We start from the raw sequence: 26,417 nt of genomic DNA on the forward strand, positions 1-26,417 counted from the left end.
ATTCTTTCTGTACAAAATATGCTCACTCACAGAAAAGTCTTGAAGTTAGTCCCAATTTTATTCTATTTTTGGTCTTTGTTTACAGCACTTGAAGTCAGATTAATACGATTTATTGTCCTTCTTACCAGATGATGAGACTTATCATTTTGTATTGTCTAGGCTCTGACATGACCTACAGTTCCTGGTGACTGCAAAAGTCCAATCTTTGGGTTTTGATTTAAGATTCAAAGGTTTTATTTATCACATGCTCATGCAATATGTGCAGCGACATGCAGGGTGGCAAATTCTTAAGGCGGGGCTATAGTGTTAAATAAAAACTAGTAAGTCGTAAGTAAGCAGTAAGAGGAACCATTTTTGTAATGTGTTATCCTCATGGCTTGTCACTGAGACTTTTATTTTGAAATCTACCTATATTATATTGTTGTTACATGCTGATTCATATAAACCATAAAACATGTGTTAGGCCCATTATTGCTCTGTGTAGATAACATGTTGCAGTGATGACCCGGCTGATAATAGCTGAGACAACATAAAAGCCCGTATAACACGTAATTTTACATACCAGTGTGTTTTTACCGTCCTCCAATCTAATTGGTCAAGCAGTAGGTTGTACATAACATCTGAACCTCCAGTTACATTTAAGATACTTAAACAAATTAAAAGATGTTTACATTATTTTCAGCCACAAATGTTTATGTCAGTCTTTAAACGTATTCCAGATTAACATTGACATTAACATTAACATTATCATAAAACATTGTTAAATTGATGACAATTTAGATTGCAGTCATTAAACATGTAATTTAATGGGGTTCACGGTGATTTTTGGAGAGCATCAGTGTGGACAGAGAGAGTTAAACCCGGGTTCAGACCCCCGGACCCCACTCTGACTGAGGATATCGCTTAGTCACCGCCGTTCACCGGGAGAAGCAGCGCCCCCCTGTGTACACACCGATTGGTTGGTGATCTTGACGGGCTTGCCCGCTCCACAGACCGTCTCCAGTCCAGGGCGGGGCTGACTCTCCGTCAAACTGAATTAGGCTACAACCGGCGGAAGAAAACTTACCCCGGGTCGATTCATGGAGCAGTGTGGGAATGCTCTGTCTGTAGGTGGGAAGCAGAGAACCGGACGGCAGCGACATTTCGGTAACACCACCCTGGACTGCCTCTGCCGGTGTGATCAAGAGTGACCTGATTTAATACCACGGCACCGGGCTTGGCTTAAAAACATCTGCGGGGTGGGAAAAGAAGCGCGTTTATTCCTGCGCCTCTATCAGGATGATGTGACAAATCATCTCATCTGCTGCCTGGGAAAAAAAGAATCTGTGTAACCGGATTTTTTTCACTGCTGGGGATCATCTGAGCCGGTTGCTATAAGGGTAAGTTGTGTCATTATTGACCGTCTCCTGTGGTCGCCCATACGGAAGGCAGGCAGCCGCCGGAGGAAGCGCTCACACGTCGTGATCGGTCGCGATCGAGGAGGATAAACGAGTTTATATTAGTCGATTGAATTGCTGGTCAATTGGTCAAAATGGGGAAACTTCATATACAGGCTGGACATCGTAAACAGATGACCAGTTAGGTTACAGGATGCCATTTGTGCTGCTTGTAGGGGAGTTTTCATAGTGGAAAGGCTATTTAAAGTGCTCATGTAGTATAATTGGCTCTACCTTATAGGGCCCAATCACCTTTTTTATACAATGCAAAAAGTGAAATACCCTACAAGTTGAAAAGGTTTAAGTGGAATGAATGAGGTGTGAACTGAGCCTCATGTCCAAAATGAGCCACAGGCTGAGAAACTAAATTACTTTCTTTTCTTATTTTAATAAAACTTGGCCAAATTAGGGAGATATTACTTTATTATAACCACACTGTAGCCGAAGTCAGGATGGTTTAATTTCAAGATCAGACAACATTTTCTCATGTGGCTTTAGACTGATTGAAGATGGCTCGGCCAAATTGTAATTTTCTACTAAGGAATGTACCTAAAACAACACATGATGCATAAAGTCACACCATGACCTCACTCATCCTTGTCATCCTCCTCTTCCTCCTTCTCCTCCTCCTCTTCCTCCTTCTCCTCCTCCTCTTCCTCCTTCTCCTCCTCCTCTTACTCCTTCTCTTCCTCCTTGCTCCTCTTCCACCTTCATTATCAGCATCACCATCATCTTCCTCAAAGGCAATCATGTATGTTAATGCATTATTCTGTGAATTTGATACGCACAAATGTTGCATAATTCATGGTGAAAATGTGCGTGAGAAGAGTGTGAGACAGCAGGCGCTTCTCATATCATCTCCCTGCACTTGTACCCTTTTGAACCTGAAAGCATTATTTCTTCCTTAAAGCTTTGTTTTCTTGCAAACGTTGGCTTTCATGAGGAACTAACACATGGTGACTCAAAGTGACTCATGGCAGGCAGTCACAAAAAGGCATAAATTCCACAAAATCATTTGCATGGGGTCACCTAAATTTCTAGATTTGACTCATCCGAGTTTGAGAGCTCCAGGACGGCAGCTCGCAACAAACTGCAATCTTGTTGACATCTGAAAGGTTACGCGCTCCGATGTCCTACAATACCTGGGCAGACTGAAGTGAAACCTTAGACGTACTGTATTAGAAACTGCTGAGTTATTTTGGCAGACAGGACATAGGAGCACATGGCCTGGTTTGTGTGCCTATAGTGTTCCTGAAACCTTATCACATGGAGGGAGGGGGATCATGGCTCTGGGTGATGTAATCACACCAATAAAGCAGGAGCTTTGATGTGTGATAGTGGCAGTAGTGCTCATCCTCTGTATCTGCTCCAACTGGATTCCATTGGAGAGTATTCCCAATGTGTGTGTGTGTGTGTGTGTGTGTGTGTGATTGGATGCTTATGTGGGTGCATGTGGGTACGTGATACTTGGGAGCTGTGAGTAGCTCTGCTGAGGCAGGTGGACCATCCAGGCTGGCCTGTGTTGACTGGCTGGTATGTGAGTTTTTCAGGGGGCTGCTGAGGGGGCCACACTGTAGTCATGCCTGCATGACTCATGGCGCGGTATCTGTCTGTCTGTCAGTCTGGCCAAGTGCTCAACTGCTTCAAGGTGTTACCTTCAAAAGAGCTACAGTGCAATTGATTTATGCTCAGTGATGATGATATCAACCTTCATTCATCGCCATTCTTCAATAGATATTTATTACCATACATCTCAATAGCACCATGTGATGTTTTTCATCTGTGGCCTAATCACTTCAAGATGATGCTTCTACAAGCAGGACACAGTTATTTAGCCCAGAAGTATCTCCCTTTGTAGATTTGATGCTCTGTTGATGAGATGACGTAGGCTTCAGCAATAGATTTCCTGGAAGAAGCCCTCTAAAATCAGCTGGTTCCCAAACCTGGGTGTGCTCCCTGTGATTGTTGGTCGTTTTCTTCCGTCTCTGGACAGTCCTCGCTCTGAGTTCAGGCTAAATGAGCATCACTGGGCTGAACAGTCCCATGAGTACTGAGCACATGCTTCTCCAAATAACCTCAGGCTGTTCCTCAAACAAACACATCTGTATCACAAGTCGAAAGTTTGATAACTTGAGAATCCTTTGTTACAGATGACCTAAAGTTTACATTAACATGGCTTACTGTTTTAAGTCTCTATCTGTAATATTTAATGGGCACGTGTTTCGTAAAGAAGTCCACTATATTTTTTTCTATCCTATAGAATTTAATTTAATTTATCTTCATGCTTTTCATTTAAAGGTGCTATAAAAGAGATTTTGAGCATTTCTATTGAGTCTCAACGACTCTCAACATAGCGACGTCTGTTTACCCGAGTCAGTCGGGACGGCGTTATAAACATAACAACAAACATATGAACGCAGTGCAGAGCGACGGCCGCGACCTAACCAGTTGGGTACGCTCACATGTACTAAAAGCACAGGCAGGCAGCCCGGCTATGTCAACAAAGCAAGGAGAAGCTTGAATTAAAACACATTTAGGGGGAGAGCGGCTTCATTTTCAGCCCAGGTAGACATTTTTTCACTATATCTTTCCATATATATTGTTTGTTGCTGTATTAATGCTGTGAATCCCATATATTGCACCTTTTCAACATTTCACATGTTCACATTCTGTTGAACCCTAACAGGACGCTAATTTCCCCTTAAAGTTCCCTGTAGCAGCTTCTAAAATCCACACTATATAATTCAATCACTCAAGTTTATATATTCTGTATGTCCTTATTTTAGAATCCCAACTCTTCAGTGAGCCTAAATGATTCTTACTTTGAGAAAGTATATAAAAACACAAGACACCATACACAGGGAATCATCATAACATGTTTGTGTCTTATTCTATACTTGCTTTGCAAAAATTCAGCTCAAGATATAGTAACTTTGGAAACTTTAGGGTACTTCACTTGAAATTAAAATAAATTCCTGAAGGTTTATACAGTGCTTCCAGTCCACTAGGGATCGACCTACTCCCTGTGAGTGTATAGTGTAGAAGTCAATTAGAGCTGAATTACGTATTTCTGTGAGACTGTCATGTGTCTGTCATCACAGGCAACTTTGTGTGAAAACTGCTACAGTGAAGATTGTCTCCTGAGTTTGATTTGTGAATGTGGGGCACGGCAGCAGTATCTGGAGAGGTCAAACATGTTAACCAACTTGTTCTGCTACTTTGGAGACAATACAAGTGCTTTCCTGCTAAATATATTGGTTACAACTGTTCCCACAACTGAGCTCAAACAAACATCAGCTTAAAAGGCATGTCAGGTATGTTTTAACAGGGGATTGATGGTGAGAAAGCCCACAGGCAGTGTTTGATCTAATTCTCTCAGTGCTCGCTCAGCTCGTACCTTTTTGACTTTGATGGTTACGGTTCTGACTATGTTGTCAGGTGCAGGAACAGTGATTTTTCTCGCATGTCAAATAATGTGGTATTTGTGGAAAAACAGAAATAGTCTTGTGTCTCTAGTGTCTGTCCTGCCTACACAATAAGGAATGTTGGCAGGGAAAAAACAATATATATATTGGTTGTGGTGCATTGGTTTTAATTATACAGGAAGTGTGGTGTTTGTTGCTCGTACAGATCATCATCCTATGGCTGCTTGTTTGTTTGCCTTCTTCCCCTGTTGACGTCTCGGTTGTGTGACTCACAGCCGTTGCATTCAACTGTTCCCATCCTATGACATCTGTGTGGTGGCATGATGCAGCGGCAGCCATGACGGTGAAGTCAGTTGTGATGTAATGCTATAATACAGCATGGCTATTTCAGGTCTACCTCTGAGCCTCCAAGGCCTCCGTCTGCCAGCATGCCACCCTGCCCTTCTTCAGTCAGCACCTCATCTGTCATGAGCCAGACATTCATACATGAACCAGCATTCACAGAATTTACTAGAAACCTTTGACGCACAGATTTGGAGAAAATGTGGAGGCGTGACTAAATTGAAAGTACAGGTTACTATGAATTGTTTTTACAGTTATTTGGTTGAGCCCAACATTAGGCTGTAGCAGAGATGAAAACATCTAATTTAGGGTCTGTAGTTACAGGGTGTTTTTGTTCCCGTAGCTTCTGTTCTCACTGACACGGTGTCTGAGGCTGGTTAACCTCAGGACAATGCTCATTTTCAGGGCTGTGGGAATTTTTTTCCCAGAAGGCTGGCACTCATACACAAACTGCAGTGGCTCCTTGAACTTTGATCTTCTTCTTCAAGCGTGAAGAGCTCTCTGAGGGCGTATCCGCAGATAACCCAATAAATATCTTACTTTACCCGGTGCCGCGAGACAGAAATATATATGTAAGGTATGTTGCAATTGCGTTGTCTTGCCTAGGTTAAATGCCATGATAGAGGGTTTTGTTTCAAAGCTCACACAAGCTTTATTAACAGTGGTATAACTTGATGGTCAACTTGTAAAAAATCTGTGCAGTATCCTTGTTAGAAATACACTTAGTTTTGTGCAGATGACTGTTATTATTACTTTGGTTTCTGACTGTCCGGCCGGAGGACCAACTCAAGGAGCACCCTGACTGATACAGTATGCCAGCACTGTTACAGCAGCGATGAGGGTGCAGTTTTAAATAGGATAACCCCCCCCCCCCCCCCCACTCCCCCCCCCCCCTTCCCAGATTGTTGGCAATGTCGGTTGCATACCCAGAGGCTGTGATTTCTCATTGTGTACCAGACTGCTAAACTCAAGTTGACTGTTCCCTCTATAGAGCTGCACACACACAGTTATATCTGGACCGTTTCAACAGTCCCACCAACATCACATACCATGCACCAAACTCATTCCAGCAGCTTTCCCAGAAATGAGGGTGTGTTTTGGATTCCTCTGTGACTTTTTTTTTTACTGGCTTAAGAGGTGGATCTTAGTCGGTTTGAATGCTCTTTTCTATTGAATGAACATGAACCATCAAATGTGGAAATATGAGTGCTGAGAGATCGCTAAAGTATGCCCATGGTGCATCTTCTCAAGTCTCATTTTATTTTGAACACAAATAGATTTTGGTAAATCTGTTGGACTTTACTCAATGTTTGTCAGTCAGACGGGTTGACATGGAATCAAGCCAGGCGTTGTTGGCATATTACAACATGTACCTGATTCTGTAACTCTCAACTTTCCTTTTTTTACGGCCTCTGCTTCTCATCACACCCGTGCCAAGTTTCCCTTCCATTTGCCAGTTGACAGAGCTTGTAATGTCGCGTGCCAGGGAAAATGATGTAAAGCCTCTCATTTATGGTGCCCAGTTGATCACGCCCAGTTATAGTGAAGGCATCACGCTGGAAGCCTAATATGTGGTGAAGCATATTCTCTTAGAAACAAATATGAACAGTTATACAAATCAAAAGTAATTTATTCCTGGAGGCTGTCAGAGTTTGTACTCCCACTCAAGGAGACAAGTTTTTTGTTGTTGTTTCACTTCTTTCAACTTGTCTGAATTAGACATTCTGTCTCCTCACCAATATCCCGTTTCCTGATCATGTGTCGCTGCTGCGTAATAACATTTGCTTGTTGTCAAACCATGAGCAGAATAAGGAAGCATCCCTACATGTGTGCTCTGTGACCTGGGGGGGTAAACAGACTTTATTTCCATAAAATGGAGTCTGTGTGTTTTCTTAAGTTAAATCAGGATTGAAGAGGAGGCCTCCCCCGTCACTGGAGCTGTGACTGTCCCAGAGGACCTGCCCCAGCCTTCCCAGTTTTCCTGTGTATTTGTAGGGAGTTTTCCACTGATCTCTTGGCCAAGCTGCATGGCTTCATTCTTCCTCCTTCCTCCCCCATCATCCTCACTTTTACATCTCCCTGATCCCAGCTCAGAGACCCTGGCCTCAGCTCTGGGTGTTCCCTTGGGATCCCCCTCACTTCCTCAGAGTAGCCTTTATCAGAGTCTGGGGAATCTCTATAAGAGACTTTCAGTTATTTCACCCGTAAGTCTAAAAATATTCAATTGTGTAGGAAAAAGACGAAATTGTTAAATTGTAAAAATACTTTTGCCGCTTATATGAATTGGTGCATCTAATGCAACCAGTATGAATCCAGTGCTATTCAAACCACATGATTACCACGTAGAGAGTAACACATGGATGTGTGAATGTTCTTTATCATCTGAAAGGTTTTTCTGTGAACTTTCTTTTGAAAACCATTTATAGGAAGGTCACTGCCATGATGAATAATTCTCACTGATGCCCACATCTCACCTCACATTTTTCTGAATCATTGCTCCACAATTTACGTTGTTCGCGCTTGTTCACAGCCTCTGCCAAAATGCATTGTGACCCACATTTGTGTCCCACAACAGTGACTGAGTAATCGTCAGACCCACAGATTTCTGATGTGGGTCTGAAGGAAGGTTTGTGAAGTACATTTTATTCCTTTTTGAGCAGAGGGGATGTTGTAGTTGATGTATGTGGGATTGATGTGTGTGCTCTTCCCACCACATCCAGCGCTGGGAACTAGAGCACATACTTGTAGTTGTGGATAAGCACATATTCGCTGGTCAAACTACTTTATTTTCTATAAATCATTCCCAATCAGATACCGTTTGGGCATGTAATTTATTTTAATGATGGCTCTTTGCCTCTTCTGATTTTCTTTCATCCACATATGTGCCTGTGTATCAGATGAAAGAGATACAAATGTGGTATTAAAATGACTTAGTTGTTGTGTGGAACAACCCCCCCCCCCTTCCAATCCAGAGGAAAAATCCAAAGACTGAATCGGTCTCTGGGGCTGGTACCTCTACCTGTGACAGAGTCAAGTCTGTACCATCATCCAAACAGAAACTCTGGCTCTATGTGACAGTCAATATGTTTTGGTGCAGAAGTGTGCTGCTGGCACCAGCAACTTCAATTTATATTCCCTGTCCTTCACTTAACTGTGAACTCAGGCTGCACACCTACACATACACACTACACACTCATAGACACACATGTGTACATATATTCACAACCTGCAGTGGTGAAAATCAATGCAGTCAATCATTGATTTATCTCACATCCTTAATATGGATGTTCCTCCTCACTTGTTGATACAGATTCACTTTAGTGTGCTTATTGAGACATTTAGCAGTGATTGTGGACATGGAAGGCCAACAGCTGTTGTCTTTGACCAATTTAGAAAAAAACAAGTCTAGTTTATTGCTAATTAATATATTTTCTCCAAAGAAGTTATATTTTAATCCTCAAATCCCGAAGAAATTAAGAGTTAATTTTCACTGAAAGTAATGTGGTTTGGAAGTGAACTGGGTGTGTTTTGGAAAATTGAATTTGACATTTTGTTGACCTCTTAAGACATTTGTCATCATGTTGCGGATTACTTTACCATTTGAAGCTACATTTTATTTAATAAGAATTCAGTTCAACCAATCATTCCTTATGGCTTTTGGAAACCCCTCTAAGTGCCTTTAAGTTGACTTTGTAGAGCTCTGTGTCATGAAAGACCAGCCTCCCTTCTCTCCTCTGCTTGAATCCTAATAAGGCTGATTCCCATTGTGCCAGTGATACAGGCCACACTTCATCTGGTCTCTTTAATAGACGTGTCAGCTTCAATGTCACACTACACTGAGATCTCACTATCACTCTCTGCGCTGGGCCGGAGTGGGCGGCCATTCTGACTCAAACAAGGGCCTATGGTGATGATGCTTCACTGTGACCAGGGATGGGATGTGTATGTTTACATATGCAGTGCGGATGTGTTCCTGTGCATGTGAGCAAGTGTATGTTGTTTCCGTGGTTGTGTTGACCGGACAGGCAGAATGCTCCCAGTCTGCAGTGTGTTTCCTGCCTTCGGTTTGCACTTCTCCCCCTCCTCTACTCTGCTCTGCACTTCCTTCCTTCCAGCACTCTTCTGTAAAATAAGCACCTCTCTCCATGCTGGTGGTCTCCCACAGAGGATGTGAGATTTTTAATCCCGTTGATTGATTAGAGCACAAAGATAAACCTAAACAGTTGTGATAGTAGCATGTCACTGTGTGCCATCTTTTCTCTGTCACCTTGGATGTAGCTTCTGTAAATTAACCGTACACGCAAATACAACGTCTCTGCTTAACCGTAATGGAGTAACTCGTACTGTGTAATTATTTTAGCTGGAAATTTGCTTAGTGTGCCATTTCAATTGATGGAGGAATGAAAACTTCAGCCAGCTTTTGCTTTTTGTGACTACGATCAGGCTGCTCAATGACCCTTGTTCAGCCCAGTTCACATTAGGCCGTACAATGCAGCCTTTTGTAGGCTTGATTCAAGCTGATATCATGCTGGAAACTATTTAGATGGGGATCACATGTTGTTAGGGCACACTGTTTCTGAGATTCTCCTCTTACTCACTTAAAGAGAGAATGTCAAACTTCCCAAAGACAATGAGGGGATTGTTTGTACTCTCAGGACACTTTTGGGAGGACCAGGCGCTGCAAGAAAGATGGCTTACTTTCCTTTGTTGTGTAAAGCGTCTTCCCTTAGTAAAAGATACATCTAAGATGTTGCATCAAACCAGGGCAGATCAATGGATGAGAAATCACCTTGTCAGAAAGGTTGTAGTCGTGCAAATAGAGATCTTTAACATATACATCTTTGACAAGGGCTGTACTGGTTTGACAGCCCTCGTCTAATATGGAAATTCAATATGGAAATGAAAATATTTCAATGCTTTGGAAATAGCATTGAGATTTATGAGTCTCCATGACATTTTAAATTGAATTATATTAATTTCATGATTATCATTCATTGCTTGTAATATGCAAACTGAGTTTTTGTTTAATGTAATTGCTTCTCATCCCTCTCAACCCTTTGCGCAGAACAAACAATAGTATTAAACATTTGACGTGTGGGTTCATTGCAGCCATATTTTTATTTGGACACTGTAGCTGTTGCTTTGAACATGTACCACAGGTCTCTGTTTGCCTCTGAGATGAGGTCACAGTATCACAGTCTTGTTGAATTTCACTAACTGTCCATGTTTGCCATGCCGTACTGTCTTTAGCTCAATGTGGATTTGTACGGTAAGTTTCAGGGGCTGCTGGATTTTCCCACTTTGTGTTAGGCAGTACAGCTGGAGATACAGTAAGTTGAAGATAAGCTCTTACGGTAAACAAAGAGGTTTCAGGTTTAGCAGCTGGAGCAAAATGAACTGCTTATCAACTGCTTTATCCCAAAGTGGTGAAGGCCGTTTCACTGTGGGCTGATCCAACAGGGTGTTACCTGATTTAACTGAAGTGATCATGGAATATTCACACAGCTCCCTTGTTATTGTATTTAACCGTATTTAGTTGTCTTGGCTTGTGAGGTATATGTTGCCCATGCCGAGGGAGTTTTTACTGTCAGCTTCTTCCTCAAGATCAGAGGCACAACCACATCTCCGGACTGAGACATTACACAGATTCACGAAGTGAGCTTAATTTTCCCACTGAAGTGAAGACAGGCCTATACTATCGGTTGTGAGCTGGACCAGGTCCGTTAACAATCCTGAGAACCAAGATGTTGCAGCTAAGGTGGCTGTGCACAGCCGCTCCAATAGTAAGTATATAGTAAATAATTCACCTGCAGGACTACTTATTACTAAATAATTCAAGTTGAATTAGTCACGCATATAACAATCTTTCACCTGTACAGCAAAAAGGAAGAAAACTTTGTGCTAAGCAGAGCTGATATTAAGTTGGCTGATGTTTGTAAACACACTGAGATTAAAGTAATTGTATATATTTGTTCCTTTGTACTCTTTAACACACCTCATCTCTCCTTCATATTGATTTCCTGTGCAGGATATTGCTGCACATAGAAAGGCTGGGTTTTGTACAGATAAAATAACCAATTGCAATTTTCTAGGACCTGCATTCGCCTGGCAATATGTAAGTCTTTGTAGAGGAAGACGGGAAGCGGAGCAGTCAGTGCGATGGTGAATACAGATATTGCTTCTGGTGGTGGTTATTTCTTGAGACTGAGAAAAATGAATGCATCCAGTTCCATAACACTACTTTGATCTGCACATCTTGAGAGGTGTGCTCACATTTTAGTTTTCATTTTTCACAGAAAACAGCCCACTGCCTAGAGATCTAGAGCAGGATGTTTTTCATGTTGGTCTACAGTTTCATCCAGACATACATTTGCAGTTGAGCTCTATAAATACACCACATGCATACCGCCCGCTGTTAGGAGGCCATTTATACTTTCATGAGCTATTCATATCTCTGGCACTCTATCCTGTCATTTAGTAAACACTGTTATGACGGTAAGGGGGCCTTGCAATGGACCCGATACAAATCTGTCACTCCAGAGTGAAACCACTGAGAGAAAGAGTTTAAGTTTTCATTGTAAAATCCCACCGAGTGCAGACAGCCTAAGCTAAAGATCTGTGAAAAACATTGGAAAAGGCATGAGCTTCTTTACCCTTCTTGGCTGGGCAGCCATGCCCACCCTCAACCGCCCACCTTGCAGCAGCAGCAGCCCCGCCCGCCCGCCCTCCCTCCATGCCTGCCCCTCAGATAGCTGTGACATTTGATCTCAGGGTCAGCTGTGACGGATATTTCTGCTGTCTCTCTGTGTGTTTTTTAATGTAGTAAGGTGGTTTTGTGTGACAGCCTGTCACATGTCACTAGGGTCAATTCAGATGACTGCAGCTTTACTGGTGCTCAGTTTCACTTCACTCTCTGGCCTGCGGCTGTATTTTGCAGAGTATTTTCTTCCTCGTAAAATGGCTTTAAGCCTGGACTTTGGATAGCTCAATTTTATTTTAGTTGAGCAGTAATGTGTGTGTAAGCCATGTGTTAAAGTCACATAGTTTTCATAGTCGCCAGAGTGGCCAGAAATGAAGAGACACATCAGAGAAATGCTCTAATTGATCATATTGTAGATGTAACTCTGTATCCAAATATACTTTCATAACTGGTTATGTCATCTGGCATTAATGTCTGCTCTGCAGTATGCCACGTTTATTTTAGTGCCTGTTTCTGTCTCGGTTTCTGTTCTCCTCACCCAAATGAAATATCAGTAGCTTTGTAGTTTTTTCAGCTTCTTAATTCAAAACCGGTCGGAAGCACAGTGTGCTATATAAAGATCAAAAGCATAGTTCAGCAATGCGCAGATGGGCCTCAGATGCCTGTAGGACCTACACAAGACACACGTCTGAAGTGTGAATTATTATTTAGATCGTCTATTGGGGGGGGGAATTGACAGATCTGTTGCTTCTTCATATTGTTTCCCACATGCCTCCACCCATTCACTAGAATGACTACGTGGTCATGAGTTTCTGCTCATCATTATGAAATCCCCTTTCAGGGAACTACAGCTACTGTATATTAAGGTTGATTTCACAACAGTAGCTTTAAGTGTGTCTGATAGATCTTATTTACTTTCCGAAAATATCTAATTTGCTTTGCATGTCTTATAATGAGAAGAGGCTTTACCAAGAATGCTTCTAGTTATATTAGCGAGAGAATAACATAGGCAGAGTGACTGTCTGAATAGCCTTGTTTCCCTCCATTGTTTCCAGTGTCAAGCCTTGCCTCCAGCATGGAGTGAAACAGAAGGAACAATGGATAGTAGGAGCATTTATAGTGAATGACTAACTGTTAGAGCATGGGGAAAACCAAACATAACCTGTTTGTGCCATTAGGTTTTCAGCAAGACAGCAATCTGGAACCTGGAATTGTAGCAACATCACTCGATATTAAAAAGCTTGCTAGTACATGGGAAATTGTTACGGTAACACTACAATAATTATTGGTCAAAAAGTTGACCTGCAGTGTACAAAGAAGCAGAAGCAACATGCAGGAAGAGAATGAGGGTGAGCAGGAATGAAGGCCTGGGGCCAGGAAGCACTGCACCTCTCAAGAATGAGGTATCCGGCCTTCTCACTATCCAGATTAATGAGCTCATTCATCATGGCAACTGTCCGTGCATGCTAGGCAATTCCTCCTACCTACTGTCCACCCTAACGTTATAATCCTTGTTGGGAGCAAGCAGGGCCTTACTTGGCCAGCCTCCTGAGGCTTTGTCAGCCTCAATGACACAACTCTGTCAGCCACCCTCCCACCCTCAGTGTGGCTGCAGCTAGCCTGCCTCCTGTAGAGTAGCGCAAAGCAGTAGAGTACACTCAGTACCCGGAAACCAGCCAGCTCCTGTCCATAATGGTTAGACTTCATGTGGTTTCCTTCTCTGCCATTTCAGCTTGGTTTAGTGCAGCCAGAGATCTTAAGGAATGTGGGTATGGCATGCACTGAGATTCGAAATAGCTCCAGATAGAGAGGATTTAAAAAATATATTTTACAATACAATCTCAGAAATGTTTAATTCAGAAATTCTTCTTCTAAAACGTTTGTGACCATGTGTTAAGTTTAAAATGCTCTGTGTCCTCAATTTCTCTTTATGTACAATGGTGAGTAGCGACCGAAGATTTTAAACAAGGCAACTGCAGATTAGATGACGGATCCAATAAAAAAAAGAGGCCATGGCCAGATTACTATTTTATTTATGATGAATGTGAAACAGGAGGGCAATGCTCTCTTGCAAGCCTCTGCACATATTTAAAGCGTGAGAGTAGTTGGAGAAAGCTGGTTATGTTGTGCACAATGAACAAGCACAAAATGAAGTTGTAGCATGGCCCCCACCCTCACTTAGCTTCTTTTCTTTTTTTTTTAACTCCGGCTTGAATGCCTTCAAGGTGGCACTTAAGAGCTCCATCCACTGAGCCAGTCTTCTGTTTGTCTTTAAGCCTCACCTGTGGCAGCTGTTGTCATAAACCAGTGCCTTTTCTCTGCATGACTGGAGACCATTACCAAGTGATTATATTAAATGATGGCATGAAAAACATCATTGAGTTTGAGTTTGTATTCAGAAGGTATTACAATAGATTGCAGCTCCCCAGACGGAGAAGGAGAGAGCTGGTTATGCCTGTCAACTCCGGTCATTATGTTCTGCTGGATGTCCCTGCACCTGGAGAGACGTCAGCTTGTCCTCTGTGTTTTGTCCGACTGTCTATTTTCCCCCGCCTAATGGAGAGAAGTGGCCTGTAGAAGCAATGTCGGCTCCATAATTAAAAACAATCCATGCAGGGTTGTCATGGGTCTTGTAATTGTGTAGGACGTGTTAGTTTCTCACAAGGAGAAAACCACGGCAGGAAGCCAATCTCGCGAGGCACAGTGCAAAGTTATGGGTGTGGGTGTTTTCCCTCTTTAGATGTGAATCGTGAAGTAAAAACAAATCTTTTTTGAGAAACTAGATTAAATCATTGTGGTCTAAAGAATGTGTGCCTGAAATCAGTGCTGGGAATGTAAACACTGAAGGGAACTGTTACACGCTCTGAATTGTTGCCATACAACATCTCAACCAGAAAAGAGTACCATCACCTTGAGAGTAAGATAAGGCATTGTTGTACATTCGCTAAGCAGTTGATCAGGTTGAATGAATTCAATAGGATAGTCTTGTCTCAGAAAGCCATTACCTTACAACTGATTTTCTTTAACCGTCAAACTTGACCATGAACCGATAGCATGCTCAAGGGAAGGCTAATCTTCCAGCCTGGATAATTGCCAAACGCAAAATTTAATCAACTCTCATTCCTCCAAGGCTATTTCTCCTTCTGAAGGACTTTCTGCCTATGAAGACCCATCTTTTTCAAACGGGGACCAGCCTTGAGCTTACCTTCTCTGAGCAGTGATTTCTTATCACTCGATAGGAGAGATGACTGACATTTTGAGTGCTCCCTCACCGTGAGAAATGAGTCAGTGGCTGTCATAGCCATGCTTGCATCTGAGCAATGCCAACTGTTCCAACTAAACTCCTCCTGAACATGAGTGGCAGTCCCATGCCAGCTCAGCTTCCATGTTGACTTTGGAGGAGGACGAGAGAAAAAGAGGGAGACGGACTTCCAAAGCACTTGGCTTAGATGTCTGACGAACGTTGGAGTTTTACGTTGGGCTGTGACCAAATGCTCCTGCGGCCCACTGATCAGTGGGCTAATGGCAAACCATACCAATAGCTGCACGGCTGCATTAATGCAGTACGTTTTGCTGGCTTCTTCTGCAAGGCTCCTTTTACATATCTATGTGTATTTGACATGATCAGAAAATCATTTTTGGCTGCTGTGTGTGATACAGATGTTTAGTACTAAAGCTGTGAGATGTTTCAGTCACTCTCTCACTTAATTTACATAGTTTGAATAGATTGTGGGTTTAAGTGTCTGTGTGGGTTTAATCTGTCAAGCAAGTAGGCAGAAAGCATAAAGAAACTATCAGGCTGTAACGGCCTGTAAATGGCAATCACTCACACAGAGAACACATGCATATAAGGACAAGCGGAGTGGGAGACAGTAGGCAGGAAAAAAGCCTAACGCAGATGGAGAAGCGCATAAACAATGTTGTTCAGTTTGCTTCCACCCATCCCTCCTTCATTCTCTGGATGCAGAGCAGCATCAACGCATCAATCGGGGCAAACTGAGTTACAGCAGGAGGAGCCAAAGCTTAAGCAATCAAACAATGTTTAGCCTGGATGAAAATTAGGTTCCCGCCTTGCCTGCTCTCTGTTCAGTTCCAGTCTGTTTCAATCTGCAACCCAGAAGCTGATGCCCCCTCCCGTCACTGATCTGCTCTATATCAGGAGCCCCGCTGATTGAGCTAATGGTGAAAGTAATTAAATGTTTGGTGTCCTAGCCAGGGGCAAGAGAGAGGGCTGTTGTGCACAATACTGCACAACAGCCCTCTCTGCAGATACTGGATTTGCAGTTTGATTCTTCTCAGTGCATTTTCAGACAGATTACTTTGCAGTAATACAAAAAAATAGAGGAGAGTGAAGCAGAATGTGTCAAAAATATTTCACTTTACTGGTCCTCACTCACCTTTCATCACTCTCTGTTTCCCACAGTCTCTGACTCTGCATCAGCCGGCTTTGGTCCAGTCTGCTTTGCTAATCTGGTATCACAGTCCAGACAATGTCACTGGAGGTCAGACAACATTCAATGTAAAAGCCTAATAGGCCATAACCTTCCAGACTGACAGTAAATGAAAGCTGAAACCCCGTTATAACAACTTACAATGCACACTGCTGTTTTATAAACATCCCATCTAGTTTTTCTGCCTCTTGTAGCACGCTCAAGAACTAAATTGTGGTAGAAAAGTCAGCGTATGATATAGTAAATACCAGTGTGCTTCTGGGAACTGGTGGATTGAGTAATATCTGTCAGCGAGAGCTAGAGCATGTTTAAAAATTAACACATTGGTGATGACCCCTGCCGCCCTTAGTCTGAGGTTTTCCTCCCCTCTCTGCTGAGATCCACTGACAACACTTCCCATCATCACTTGGGCTAAAACAGAAGCCTGTGGTGCGTTGAAATGGCAATGGAAAGCAGATGTGGTCACTAAAAGCCGTGGATTTCTTTCAAGGAGCTGAATCTGTAACAAGAAAAGTGAGGATGTGACCTGCTCAAAACTCAAAGCCCCTGATGCAACATAAAGAAATGTGTGACGATGACATCTTGTGAAACGGAAATAATTTAGGACGGGAAAGCAGTTCTTGAAATTGATTTGGTTTTACAGCTCCATAGCTGAGGAGACGCCCTCTTTCGCAAGTTTACACATTTGTGTTTTGCAAATTATTTTGTACATCCAGCCTGTCTGCTGAGTGAAAGATTGCTTTTATCAATGATGAACGCATAACTATGCTAACACTTATTTATGCGGAATAATGCGTGATCATTTAAAGTGTAAATGATGCCTGTGTACTGAGGTAAATGAGCAGTTTTCTGTTGGAATTTAGTAAACGACAGGAAATGAACCAGCAGGCTCAGAGAATTGAGGTTAGATGGTGGGACAATAAAACGAGGGCCTGGTGATAACAAGGCTGCAGCTACAGACACGCTGTCGGATGGTGAGGTTGACTGTGTACCTCCTTTGGTCCACAGGCCTCGTTGTGGTAATGCATACATAGTCATTAGTCTCTGATAGATGTCTGCTGGATGCAGAGCAGAGAATTAAGGAACTCTTCTAAGACTTTTTTTTTTTTTTTTTTAATGGTTCTGTGAGCTGTTTTGGGGAAGGGTGGTTTCCTCTTTATTATCTATTGAACAGAATTTTGTGAACGCCCATGTTTGAATCAAATAAGAGAACTTAGCGCTCTCTTGTGAAACAATTCTGAAGCACAAAGTCATTGTGTCAAATACATTTATAAATGCAAACAATTCCCCTGAAATTTTGATTATGTGTTGTTACTTAAGATTACATGTGTTTCATTGAAACTAATAATAACATCATCTTCTCCTTCTCTGTCTGTGTAGCTGGCAGGCCTGGGGTGGGACAGAGAACATGGCTGAACCACGGCGGGAGAGCACCAGCAGCCTGCAGAGGAAAAAGCCTCCCTGGCTTAGACTGGACATTCCCACGGCTCAGATGTCACTAGACGAGCCTCCCACTTTTGTTCAGGTGTTCGTTCTCGCTGAATCCCTTTTTCGTTTTTGTCACCTTTTGTCTTTTTTTGTCATGTCTTGTGTTCACACTTCTCCTATGCATCCTTTCCTGTATAGCCGGTGAAGAGGCAGGGGTTCCTGCGCAGCATCAGTATGCCAGTGGAGACCTCTCATCTCCAGTCACCACCCCGTGACCTTTTTGACACCCGGCGTCCTGTCTTACAACGCCAGTCATCCATCACTCAAACCATAAAGAGGTAAACGCAGCTACCAATACACTGGATTTATATATTAACATCTTGCTATAAGTGGGTTGTAGCATGCTTCAAGTTTAGAACAGTGTTTCTCAACCTTTTCCAGTCGCGACCTCCTGACCCCCTGGAATTTTCTCCTGACCCCCTTGGGGGTTCCGACCCCCTGGTTGAGAACCACTGGATTATAAAATGAAGAACTAGCAGATTGTGTAGACTATAGAATATATGAAATGCTACAGCATGTAATATAAGCAGCACATGCTTACATAATGGAGGATGTTAGCAGCCTGTGTCTCATGGCATGTAAAAACAACTTTTCCATTTAACTTCAGTATTTCTGCTCTCCTTACCTTTTTCCAATTTGCATGACTGTTTCTGTCATTTGCCTGATAATAACCTTCCTAATGTTCTAAATCTCAATGAAAACCAAGTCTAAATTTAACAGTCTGCTTTGCTCTGTCTGCATGAAGGCTACAGCACTGTCCAGCTGCACTTTTCCTTCTCACTGCCTGTTGTTGTCTTTTCTCTTTCCTTCTCCTTCCTTTTGTCCCTTCTCGCCACTCTCCGGCCCTGCTCTGCCTGGTCTCAGCAGCAGAAGGGTGCACTTTGAGCGGATTAACACGGTTCCCATTAAGGGGCAGCGGGCTGCTCGCCGCAGCATCAGGAAACACCATTCGCTCTCCAGAACCCTGCTCAGGTACGGCAGGAAGTCCCTCACAAGACTGTAGAGGTGTTAGGGTCAGGGCTGTATACTCACTTATTTTCTATAGGAAAACAGTCTGTATGTTTACCGTAGAACCATAATTCGGACATGATTTTGCCAATGTCACCTTTAAAATTTTGAATTTCATTCACTTCACACCTCGCAAGATTCACAATAATTGTTGTTTTACATTCAGTCACCAGCTGTTGCAGCTGTGAGTCATAAGAGGACCTGAAACCAAAAGCTGTCCTTTTACAAATTCCCCTTTTTTCAAAGTTACAGGAATGACGCAGCCGGGTAGTGAGTGGGGCAAACAAACAGCATGCACCACAATAAGTTGTTGCTTCTGAGTGGTACTTGTTTGTGGGCCAGTGTTTGAGGGCTGACATGCCATGTCTGAAGGCTTCTTTAGTGGACACTGATTAGATAAGCATGCTGGGCTATAACTATGTTCAAACATACTCATATAAATCAAGGTTAGCAAGGTTATGTCTACTGCTGCAATGAAAGACACACATATCTTAGAATACTAACTGTACAATCTTGTCACTGACACATATTGAGAGCAGAGGACCAGAAAACCAATAAAACATATTCGCTGATGGAAAGAGTGAGCTGAGCTAGTGAGAAATAGACTTTAACCGAACTTCACTGAACATTCACTCTGCAGCTGGTAATTAGTGTAGAAACAGCTAGCTTGCCTGAACTTTCCTTTGAAGATTGTTTCCACTTCCACTTCCTGCCCTCGGGGTGCAGTAACATTGTTTGCTCTGGTACTTATTAGGCTTCAACTTCAACAACGTGATTGCATGTATATTCATCAACTGTTGGTGGAATGGGAGTAGGAGACAATTCAAATCTCAGAAGACTCCCCTGTTCTCTGTTAATTGGATTTGCTGTCTGCTTGTCAATTAAAATTAGAATAAAAATAAATTGGCTTTTATTTGCAGCATCCAATTCCAGTATATCCCTCTCTTGCGCACTTTCTTTGAACCTGTAGACTTTGTAACTCTCCACCGTGCATTCAGTGTCTGTGTACCTGTCTTTTCCAGTGTGTCTGGACATAAACATGCCCAGGCTTGTTCCCTCTACTGTACCTATTACTTGCACTATCTAGGGCAATTTTCTTCATCCCTGGAAGTGCAGTCTTGTCACTCCCACGCATGTTTGGTGATCCATTCCTCCACATACGGGGCTCTTAAGAGGGTCATCATTGAGTGCCCATACACCTCAAGTTTCACTATGCCAGATAGCATTTAATCTCTCCATGAAAAGTGAAGCATGTGTGCTGAGAGTTTTGTGACCCAGAGCTGAAAGGTCAGTGTTTGTGGTGTTAGGGGAACAGCAGACTGGTTTGGGGTCAGTAAGGATGGCGATGCCACCCAGAAATGGCAGAGGAAAAGCCTGCGCCACTGCAGCCTGCGCTACGGAAAGCTCAAACCACAGGTTATACGAGAGATGGATCTGCCCAGCCAGGACAACATCTCCTTAACCAGCACGGAAACCCCGCCTCCTCTCTATGTCCCCTCCTCACAATATGGCATGCAAAAGGTAAAGGAACATATGGGATGCTTTTCTTAATGCTGTTATTATTTGAATCCATAATTTTTTATGAAAGTATGTCATGCAGATGGTAAAAAATAATACTTTAACCTGAAAAAATAAACAAATTAGAGGCTTGTGTTCTTGTATATATCAACTGGGACCTAATTTTGACACAGGTGCATTATGACCAAACATTCCCCCTACTTTGAGCATGACATTTGTGTTAAATTGATCTTATTAGGTAAAATATGTCTCTCTGTCTTGATAATTCATTGTGCGGCTCTTTCTAACTACCCTTTGCTGAACCCATTGGTTTCCAGATTGTGGACCCACTGGCACGAGGACGAGCCTTTCGTATGGTGGAGGAGGTGGATGGCTACAGCGTGCCTCAGACCCCCATCACCCCTGGAGCTGCCTCGCTCTGTTCCTTCACTAGCTCCCGCTCAGGTCTCAACCGACTGCCTCGTCGCCGAAAGAGGGAGTCTGTGGCAAAGATGAGCTTCAGGGCCGCAGCAGCCCTGGTCAAGGTGAATGAGAGGGATGATGAGATCCACTTAACAGATTAAATATGCATCTGTACGATGCTTTAAAATGTTTTGGTACACATATTATCACATAACAGGAGAATATGTGTACCAAAACGCTGTACATGTTCCTTTCTGTATGTTATTGGACTTTATTGGTACTGTGTAACTTTGTAACTGGATGTGATGGAAAAATGACAGCTGTTAATGCACATGTTTGTGTGTGTTTCTCTCTCAGGGGCGCTCAATACGGGAGAGCACTCTAAAGCGGGCCCAAAGACGCAGCTTCACCCCCGCCAGCTTCATGGAGGAGGACATGATTGACTTTCCTGATGAACTGGACACATCTTTCTTTGCCAGAGTAAGACAGGAAAAACAGCAATGTTGTTGTGTTACTGTGTAACCATGTTTATTTACAATTTAAGTAATAATTCTCATTTAAAAAACCCACTATTTTCTTTCCACAATGTTCTTTTTAGGATATTCTGATGCAAGAGGAGTTGTCTACATACGCAGACGAGGTGTTTGAGTCGCCGTCTGAGGCGGCCATGAAAGAGGCAGAGCCCAGCAGCATGAACGATGAGACAGAGCTGACAGGCAGCGCCCTTGATAAGTCTGAACTGGAAAGAAGTCATCTCATGCTGTAAGCAACTGTGGCCACAGAGTTAACCATTCAGGCTGTTTTTAAAAATAATGATTAACACAATCCATGTTACAGTTTTCACTGTGAGAGTTGCACTAAATGTCAAACCAACAGTAAGTGTACAATATAAAGTGATTTGGTAAAAAAAAAAGATTGTTGTATTTGATATGTGTGTATGCAATAAGTACTAAGTTTTTTTCAGCTCTAGTGATAACCAATCTGACAAAAACATGTAATTATTGATCTGGTTGATGATATAGCCAGATAATGTAGAAGTGTCGTCTCCTCTGTTAACTCTCCAGACCTCTGGAGCGAGGGTGGCGCAAAGCCAAAGAAGGAACACCAGGACCACCAAAGGTGCCCTTGCGGCAGGAGGTGGTGAGCGTTACCGGCCAGCGGCGTGGCCAGCGCATCGTTGTACCTGTCAAGAAGCTTTTTGCCCGAGAGAAGAGGCCTTATGGATTGGGCATGGTAGGGAAGCTCACAAACCGCACATACCGCAAGCGCATTGACAGCTACGTCAAGAGGCAGATAGAGGACATGGATGACCACAGGTACTGCACCTCTTCATAGATCTGACTAATAGCGTTTTCCCTCTGCTGCCCTCTTTTTTTTTTCAATGCATATGCTCTATCTCCTCTAGGCCTTTTTTTACATACTGGATCACCGTTGTCCATTTGCTCATCACTATCTTGGCTGTATGCATCTATGGCATTGCACCAGTGGGCTTTTCCCAGCATGAGACAGTTGATTCTGTGAGTAACGGCTCAGTTGTGATGATTTGTTAACACACTTTCACAATATTTTCATCTCATTATGACTCCTCTCATATTGATTGTACTCTTTGTGATTTGTATGTCTTCTGACATAGGTTTTAAGAAACAAAGGTGTGTATGAAAATGTCAAGTTTGTACAGCAGGAGAACTTTTGGATTGGGCCGGGGTCGGTGAGCACTCTTCTCTTGATAGAAGAATACAAGCAATAATCATGTGTAAATGTCTTTAAATATATACTGTATTTTAGATGTTTTTTTTCCTCTTTATCTATGCATTGTTAGGAAGCTCTTATCCACTTGGGGGCCAAATTCTCTCCATGCATGCGGCAGGACAAACAGGTGCATGATCTTATCAGGGAAAAGAGAGCTATCGAAAGCAACTCTGCCTGCTGTGTGCGTAACGATCGCTCCGGCTGCGTCCAAACCTCAGAGGAGGAGTGCTCGGTCTGTAAACATGCCCAGTTCTTATTTGTGTTCGTCGAACTTTATAATTTCACCACAGACAAACACGGTGGGAAGTTCTAACCCCTTCTTTTGTGGCTTTATTTCTAGAGTACTCTAGCTGTGTGGGTAAAGTGGCCGAGGCATTCCAGCACTCCCCAGTTACGTGGTAAAGACAGACAATATGGCTCTGTGTGTCATCAGGATCCCAGGTAAGATACACTAGTAGTTCTTTCATCCCACATTATAAATGAAATGATACTAGCTGGTAAATATAATGTGTGTTTCTCTCTCTACAGGATATGTCTCGAGCCTGCCTCAGTATCACCTCATGAATGGCCTGATGACATCAGCAAGTGGCCAGTAAGTGCAGTGAAACTGTGTCTGAAAAGTTAAAGCTGATCACTCACATTTGATCTGACCTTGATGAAATGATTGGGGGAATTATTTATATTTGCTCTTTTAAGTCTTCTTTCATAATCATAGCATATCTCTGCATTATCCTCTCAACAAAACACACAGGTTTAGGGCTTGTAACAAGTAAAAATGTGATACATCTTTTCATTTTGATGAATCTTGGAAGGATATTACATTTTGGCACTGATGAAGATGTAATACTCAAAATAATAATAATAATACTGCTTTGGCTTTTAGATTTGTACCAGGTACAACACAGGGAACCACACCAACCTGCCTCATATAGACTGTACCATCACAGGCCGACCATGCTGCATTGGAACCAAAGGGAGGTGAGGAGAGCTGATGTACCTATGATGAACATTTAACCTGGACATGATTAAAAAACATGACTAGTTTACAAATGTATTAATTGCTGCTACTTTTCTTGGAGGTGTGAAATCACATCCCGGGAATATTGTGACTTCATGAACGGCTACTTTCACGAGGAGGCTACTCTCTGCTCTCAAGTAAGCAACTTCCTCCACACAAACTTCCTTATACACAAATGAGACATTTTATTTTCTCATGGGGAGAAGGTATTTAATGAAAACTGTTTTGCTCGGAGGAGAGCTGCTGAAATACGTCTGCAATACCCTGCTAAGCTTGCTGCCTCCGCGACCTGGCCCCGGATAAGATAATGGATGGAGGGAGGGAGCTATTTAATGCAAAAAGTGCAAAACTTAATTTGAGCTGCATCTGTTGCTAATTTAATCTTGTGTACTATTTTGTATACTTCCTGAATACCGGTCCAAGCCGATCTTCATTTGCATGTTATTTGGGATCTTTGATTGTCACATTAAAAGTATATGTATAACTGAGGGCCATTACCTAATATGCTGTGTTTTGTCTTTCTTCAGGTGCACTGCATGGACGATGTGTGTGGACTGTTGCCTTTCCTCAACCCTGAGATCCCAGATCAGTTTTACAGGCTCTGGCTCTCACTTTTCCTGCATGCTGGGTGAGTCAGAAGCTGTCAACAAGTAGTTTTGCTTATTCTAAGATTTGCCTTCAAATGAAATAAACAAAAAATGTCTATTGTTGTATAATTTATGTTCAAATTGTTTATTTAAATGTTGTTGTTTTTGGTGCAAGTATTTCAGCTTCAAATATGAATCGTATAAAAAAGAAAAATCCTACATATCTACTTTCTACCCAATAGTATAAATAAAAGCAAATATTGCTAACTAGATACGCAATTTTGTGAATACGGTCAACCTATCAGCCTATGTATCAGTCAAAACAAGGTACTGAAAGTCAACTTTGTCTCAGCCTGGTACACTAGATCAGTGTTTTCAAGGACTGTATGTGTTGTGCATTTACAAGAAAATTGGCTCCAGCTGTCAGTAGCTCTCCCCTCAGTGTATTCATACTCATATTACAACAAAACAAAGGATTAGAAAGATCTTAATAAAGATACTTAGGTGAAAAATCTTATTTATACACTTGTAGTGGGGGTTGCTCTCATGTTAAATACATGCAGATGATTTAATTGCAGTTATGCACTGTGCATTTCAGACTGACAGCACTACTTTAGCGTAGTTCAGACCTGTCAGTCAGTCGGCACAAAGAGCTAACCTCACTGTTAAGAAGAGCAGTGCTTCATCCTCATGCTGTCTGTTATCTGTCTCCTGGGTAATTAAACAAAGTGCCCTCGCTACACGAACTCATTAAGCTTCAATGAGATAGAAACTGATTTTGTTGATGGGCAAAGTCATCGGTCTGCTGAGTGGTTTGCCTCGTCTGCACCGAGGAATTATCTTCTCAACACGTGCATCTTTTCTCCCACACACACGTGTCACATTGGACACACATGAGCACCTTGTCCATTTACGTCCTCCCAGGATCCTTCACTGCCTGGTGTCGGTGGCTTTCCAGATGACCATCCTGAGGGACCTGGAGAAGCTGGCGGGCTGGCTGCGAATCTCAATCATTTACATTCTCAGTGGCATCACTGGCAACTTAGCTTCAGCCATCTTTTTGCCCTATAGAGCAGAGGTGATCAACACTTTAACACCCACAAAATATCAGTGCAGGAACATCACAGTCGTATTATGTGTCAGAGATTTCCCATTTAGGAGCTCATCAGGTTTACTAAGATCATCATATTATGCTTTTAAATCACAATGTAAATGTTTGTGACCATGTTTTTGTAGGCTTACGCCCCCTCTCTGCTCTCTTTGTGTCCCAGGTGGGCCCAGCCGGCTCTCAGTTTGGGATCCTGGCCTGCCTGTTCGTGGAGTTGTTTCAGAGCTGGCAGATCCTGGCCCAGCCCTGGAGGGCCTTTACCAAGCTGCTGTGTGTGGTGCTCTTCCTCTTTGCCTTTGGGCTGTTGCCATGGATCGACAATTTCGCCCACATTTGTGGCTTCATCTCTGGCTTCTTCCTGTCCTTTGCCATCTTACCCTACATCAGTTTCGGCCGCATGGACTTGTACCGCAAACGCTGTCAGATCATTGTTTTCCTGCTGGTGTTTGTCGGGCTCTTTTCGGGCCTTGTGGTGCTCTTCTATGTCTACCCAATCAAGTGTGAATGGTGCGAGTTGCTAACCTGCATTCCCTTCACGGACAAATTCTGCGAGAAGTACGACCTCAACGCTCACCTCCACTGAAGTGTGAGCATAACAGGAAGGCATCAGGTCAAAAGATGTGGACTAACAGATGATTTCAGCCAGTCTGCCTCCACTCTGCCCCTGTGTGACTGTGGGACTGACCCCTTCTCTATAAACAATGACAATATACTTGTGTTTTTTTACTCTGTTAGTATGAATACCTATGCCACTCATCTTAAACACTTCCTTTAATCACCTCCCTGTTCACCGGCAGTCATTATCACTCCTTCACTGTCCAGTGAAACAAAGGTATGGCACTTCTGAACCTCATCAATATTCCCAGCTGCCCTTTACATGTGAGGCAGGAATTATAGAAGCCAGTGCTGGTACAGAGAGACATTCGCACTCCAGACATAGGTTTTATTATTCAGGCAACCTCATACAGAAGCAGGGACAAAAATCAAATATTGATACCGTTGGTGCCTTGTTGATAAATGTACCAACTACTGCCATATTTTTGTTACATTATACTGAGCACTCGAATGTTTTCTTTCATTTGTTTATTGCTTCTCAAGAAGTGATGATTGTTTTGAACATGGTAGTGTTTTAGCTACCTGTCTACTCACATGTAACTGAAAACAACAGTAAAAAAAATCTACAAA

The 26,417-nt window shown here is 42.7% G+C and overlaps 1 protein-coding gene across 3 annotated transcripts; it reads left to right on the forward strand.

The window, feature by feature from the left end:
* Positions 1-1,059: 1,059 nt before the first annotated feature.
* rhbdf1a (rhomboid 5 homolog 1a) lies at positions 1,060-26,417 on the forward strand. 3 transcript variants are annotated; one of them, XM_079177065.1, is made up of 19 exons: positions 1,060-1,379; positions 17,735-17,879; positions 17,981-18,120; positions 18,707-18,814; positions 20,158-20,371; positions 20,686-20,892; positions 21,128-21,250; positions 21,369-21,532; positions 21,835-22,086; positions 22,176-22,287; positions 22,404-22,478; positions 22,590-22,751; positions 22,860-22,960; positions 23,048-23,111; positions 23,403-23,497; positions 23,599-23,674; positions 24,065-24,165; positions 25,049-25,202; positions 25,396-26,417. In XM_079177065.1, the coding sequence occupies exons 2-19, from the start codon at positions 17,763-17,765 to the stop codon at positions 25,813-25,815; spliced, it is 2,685 nt and encodes an 894-aa protein (XP_079033191.1). In that variant the 5' UTR covers positions 1,060-1,379; positions 17,735-17,762; the 3' UTR covers positions 25,816-26,417. The 3 variants fall into 3 exon arrangements, with proteins under 3 accessions (XP_079033191.1, XP_079033192.1, XP_079033193.1); XM_079177066.1 differs by having other exon boundaries at positions 18,710-18,814; XM_079177067.1 differs by lacking the exon at positions 18,707-18,814.

This window comes from Pholis gunnellus, assembly GCF_910591455.1.
Source record: "Pholis gunnellus genome assembly, chromosome: 17".
In the NCBI taxonomy this organism is placed as follows: domain Eukaryota; kingdom Metazoa; phylum Chordata; class Actinopteri; order Perciformes; family Pholidae; genus Pholis; species Pholis gunnellus.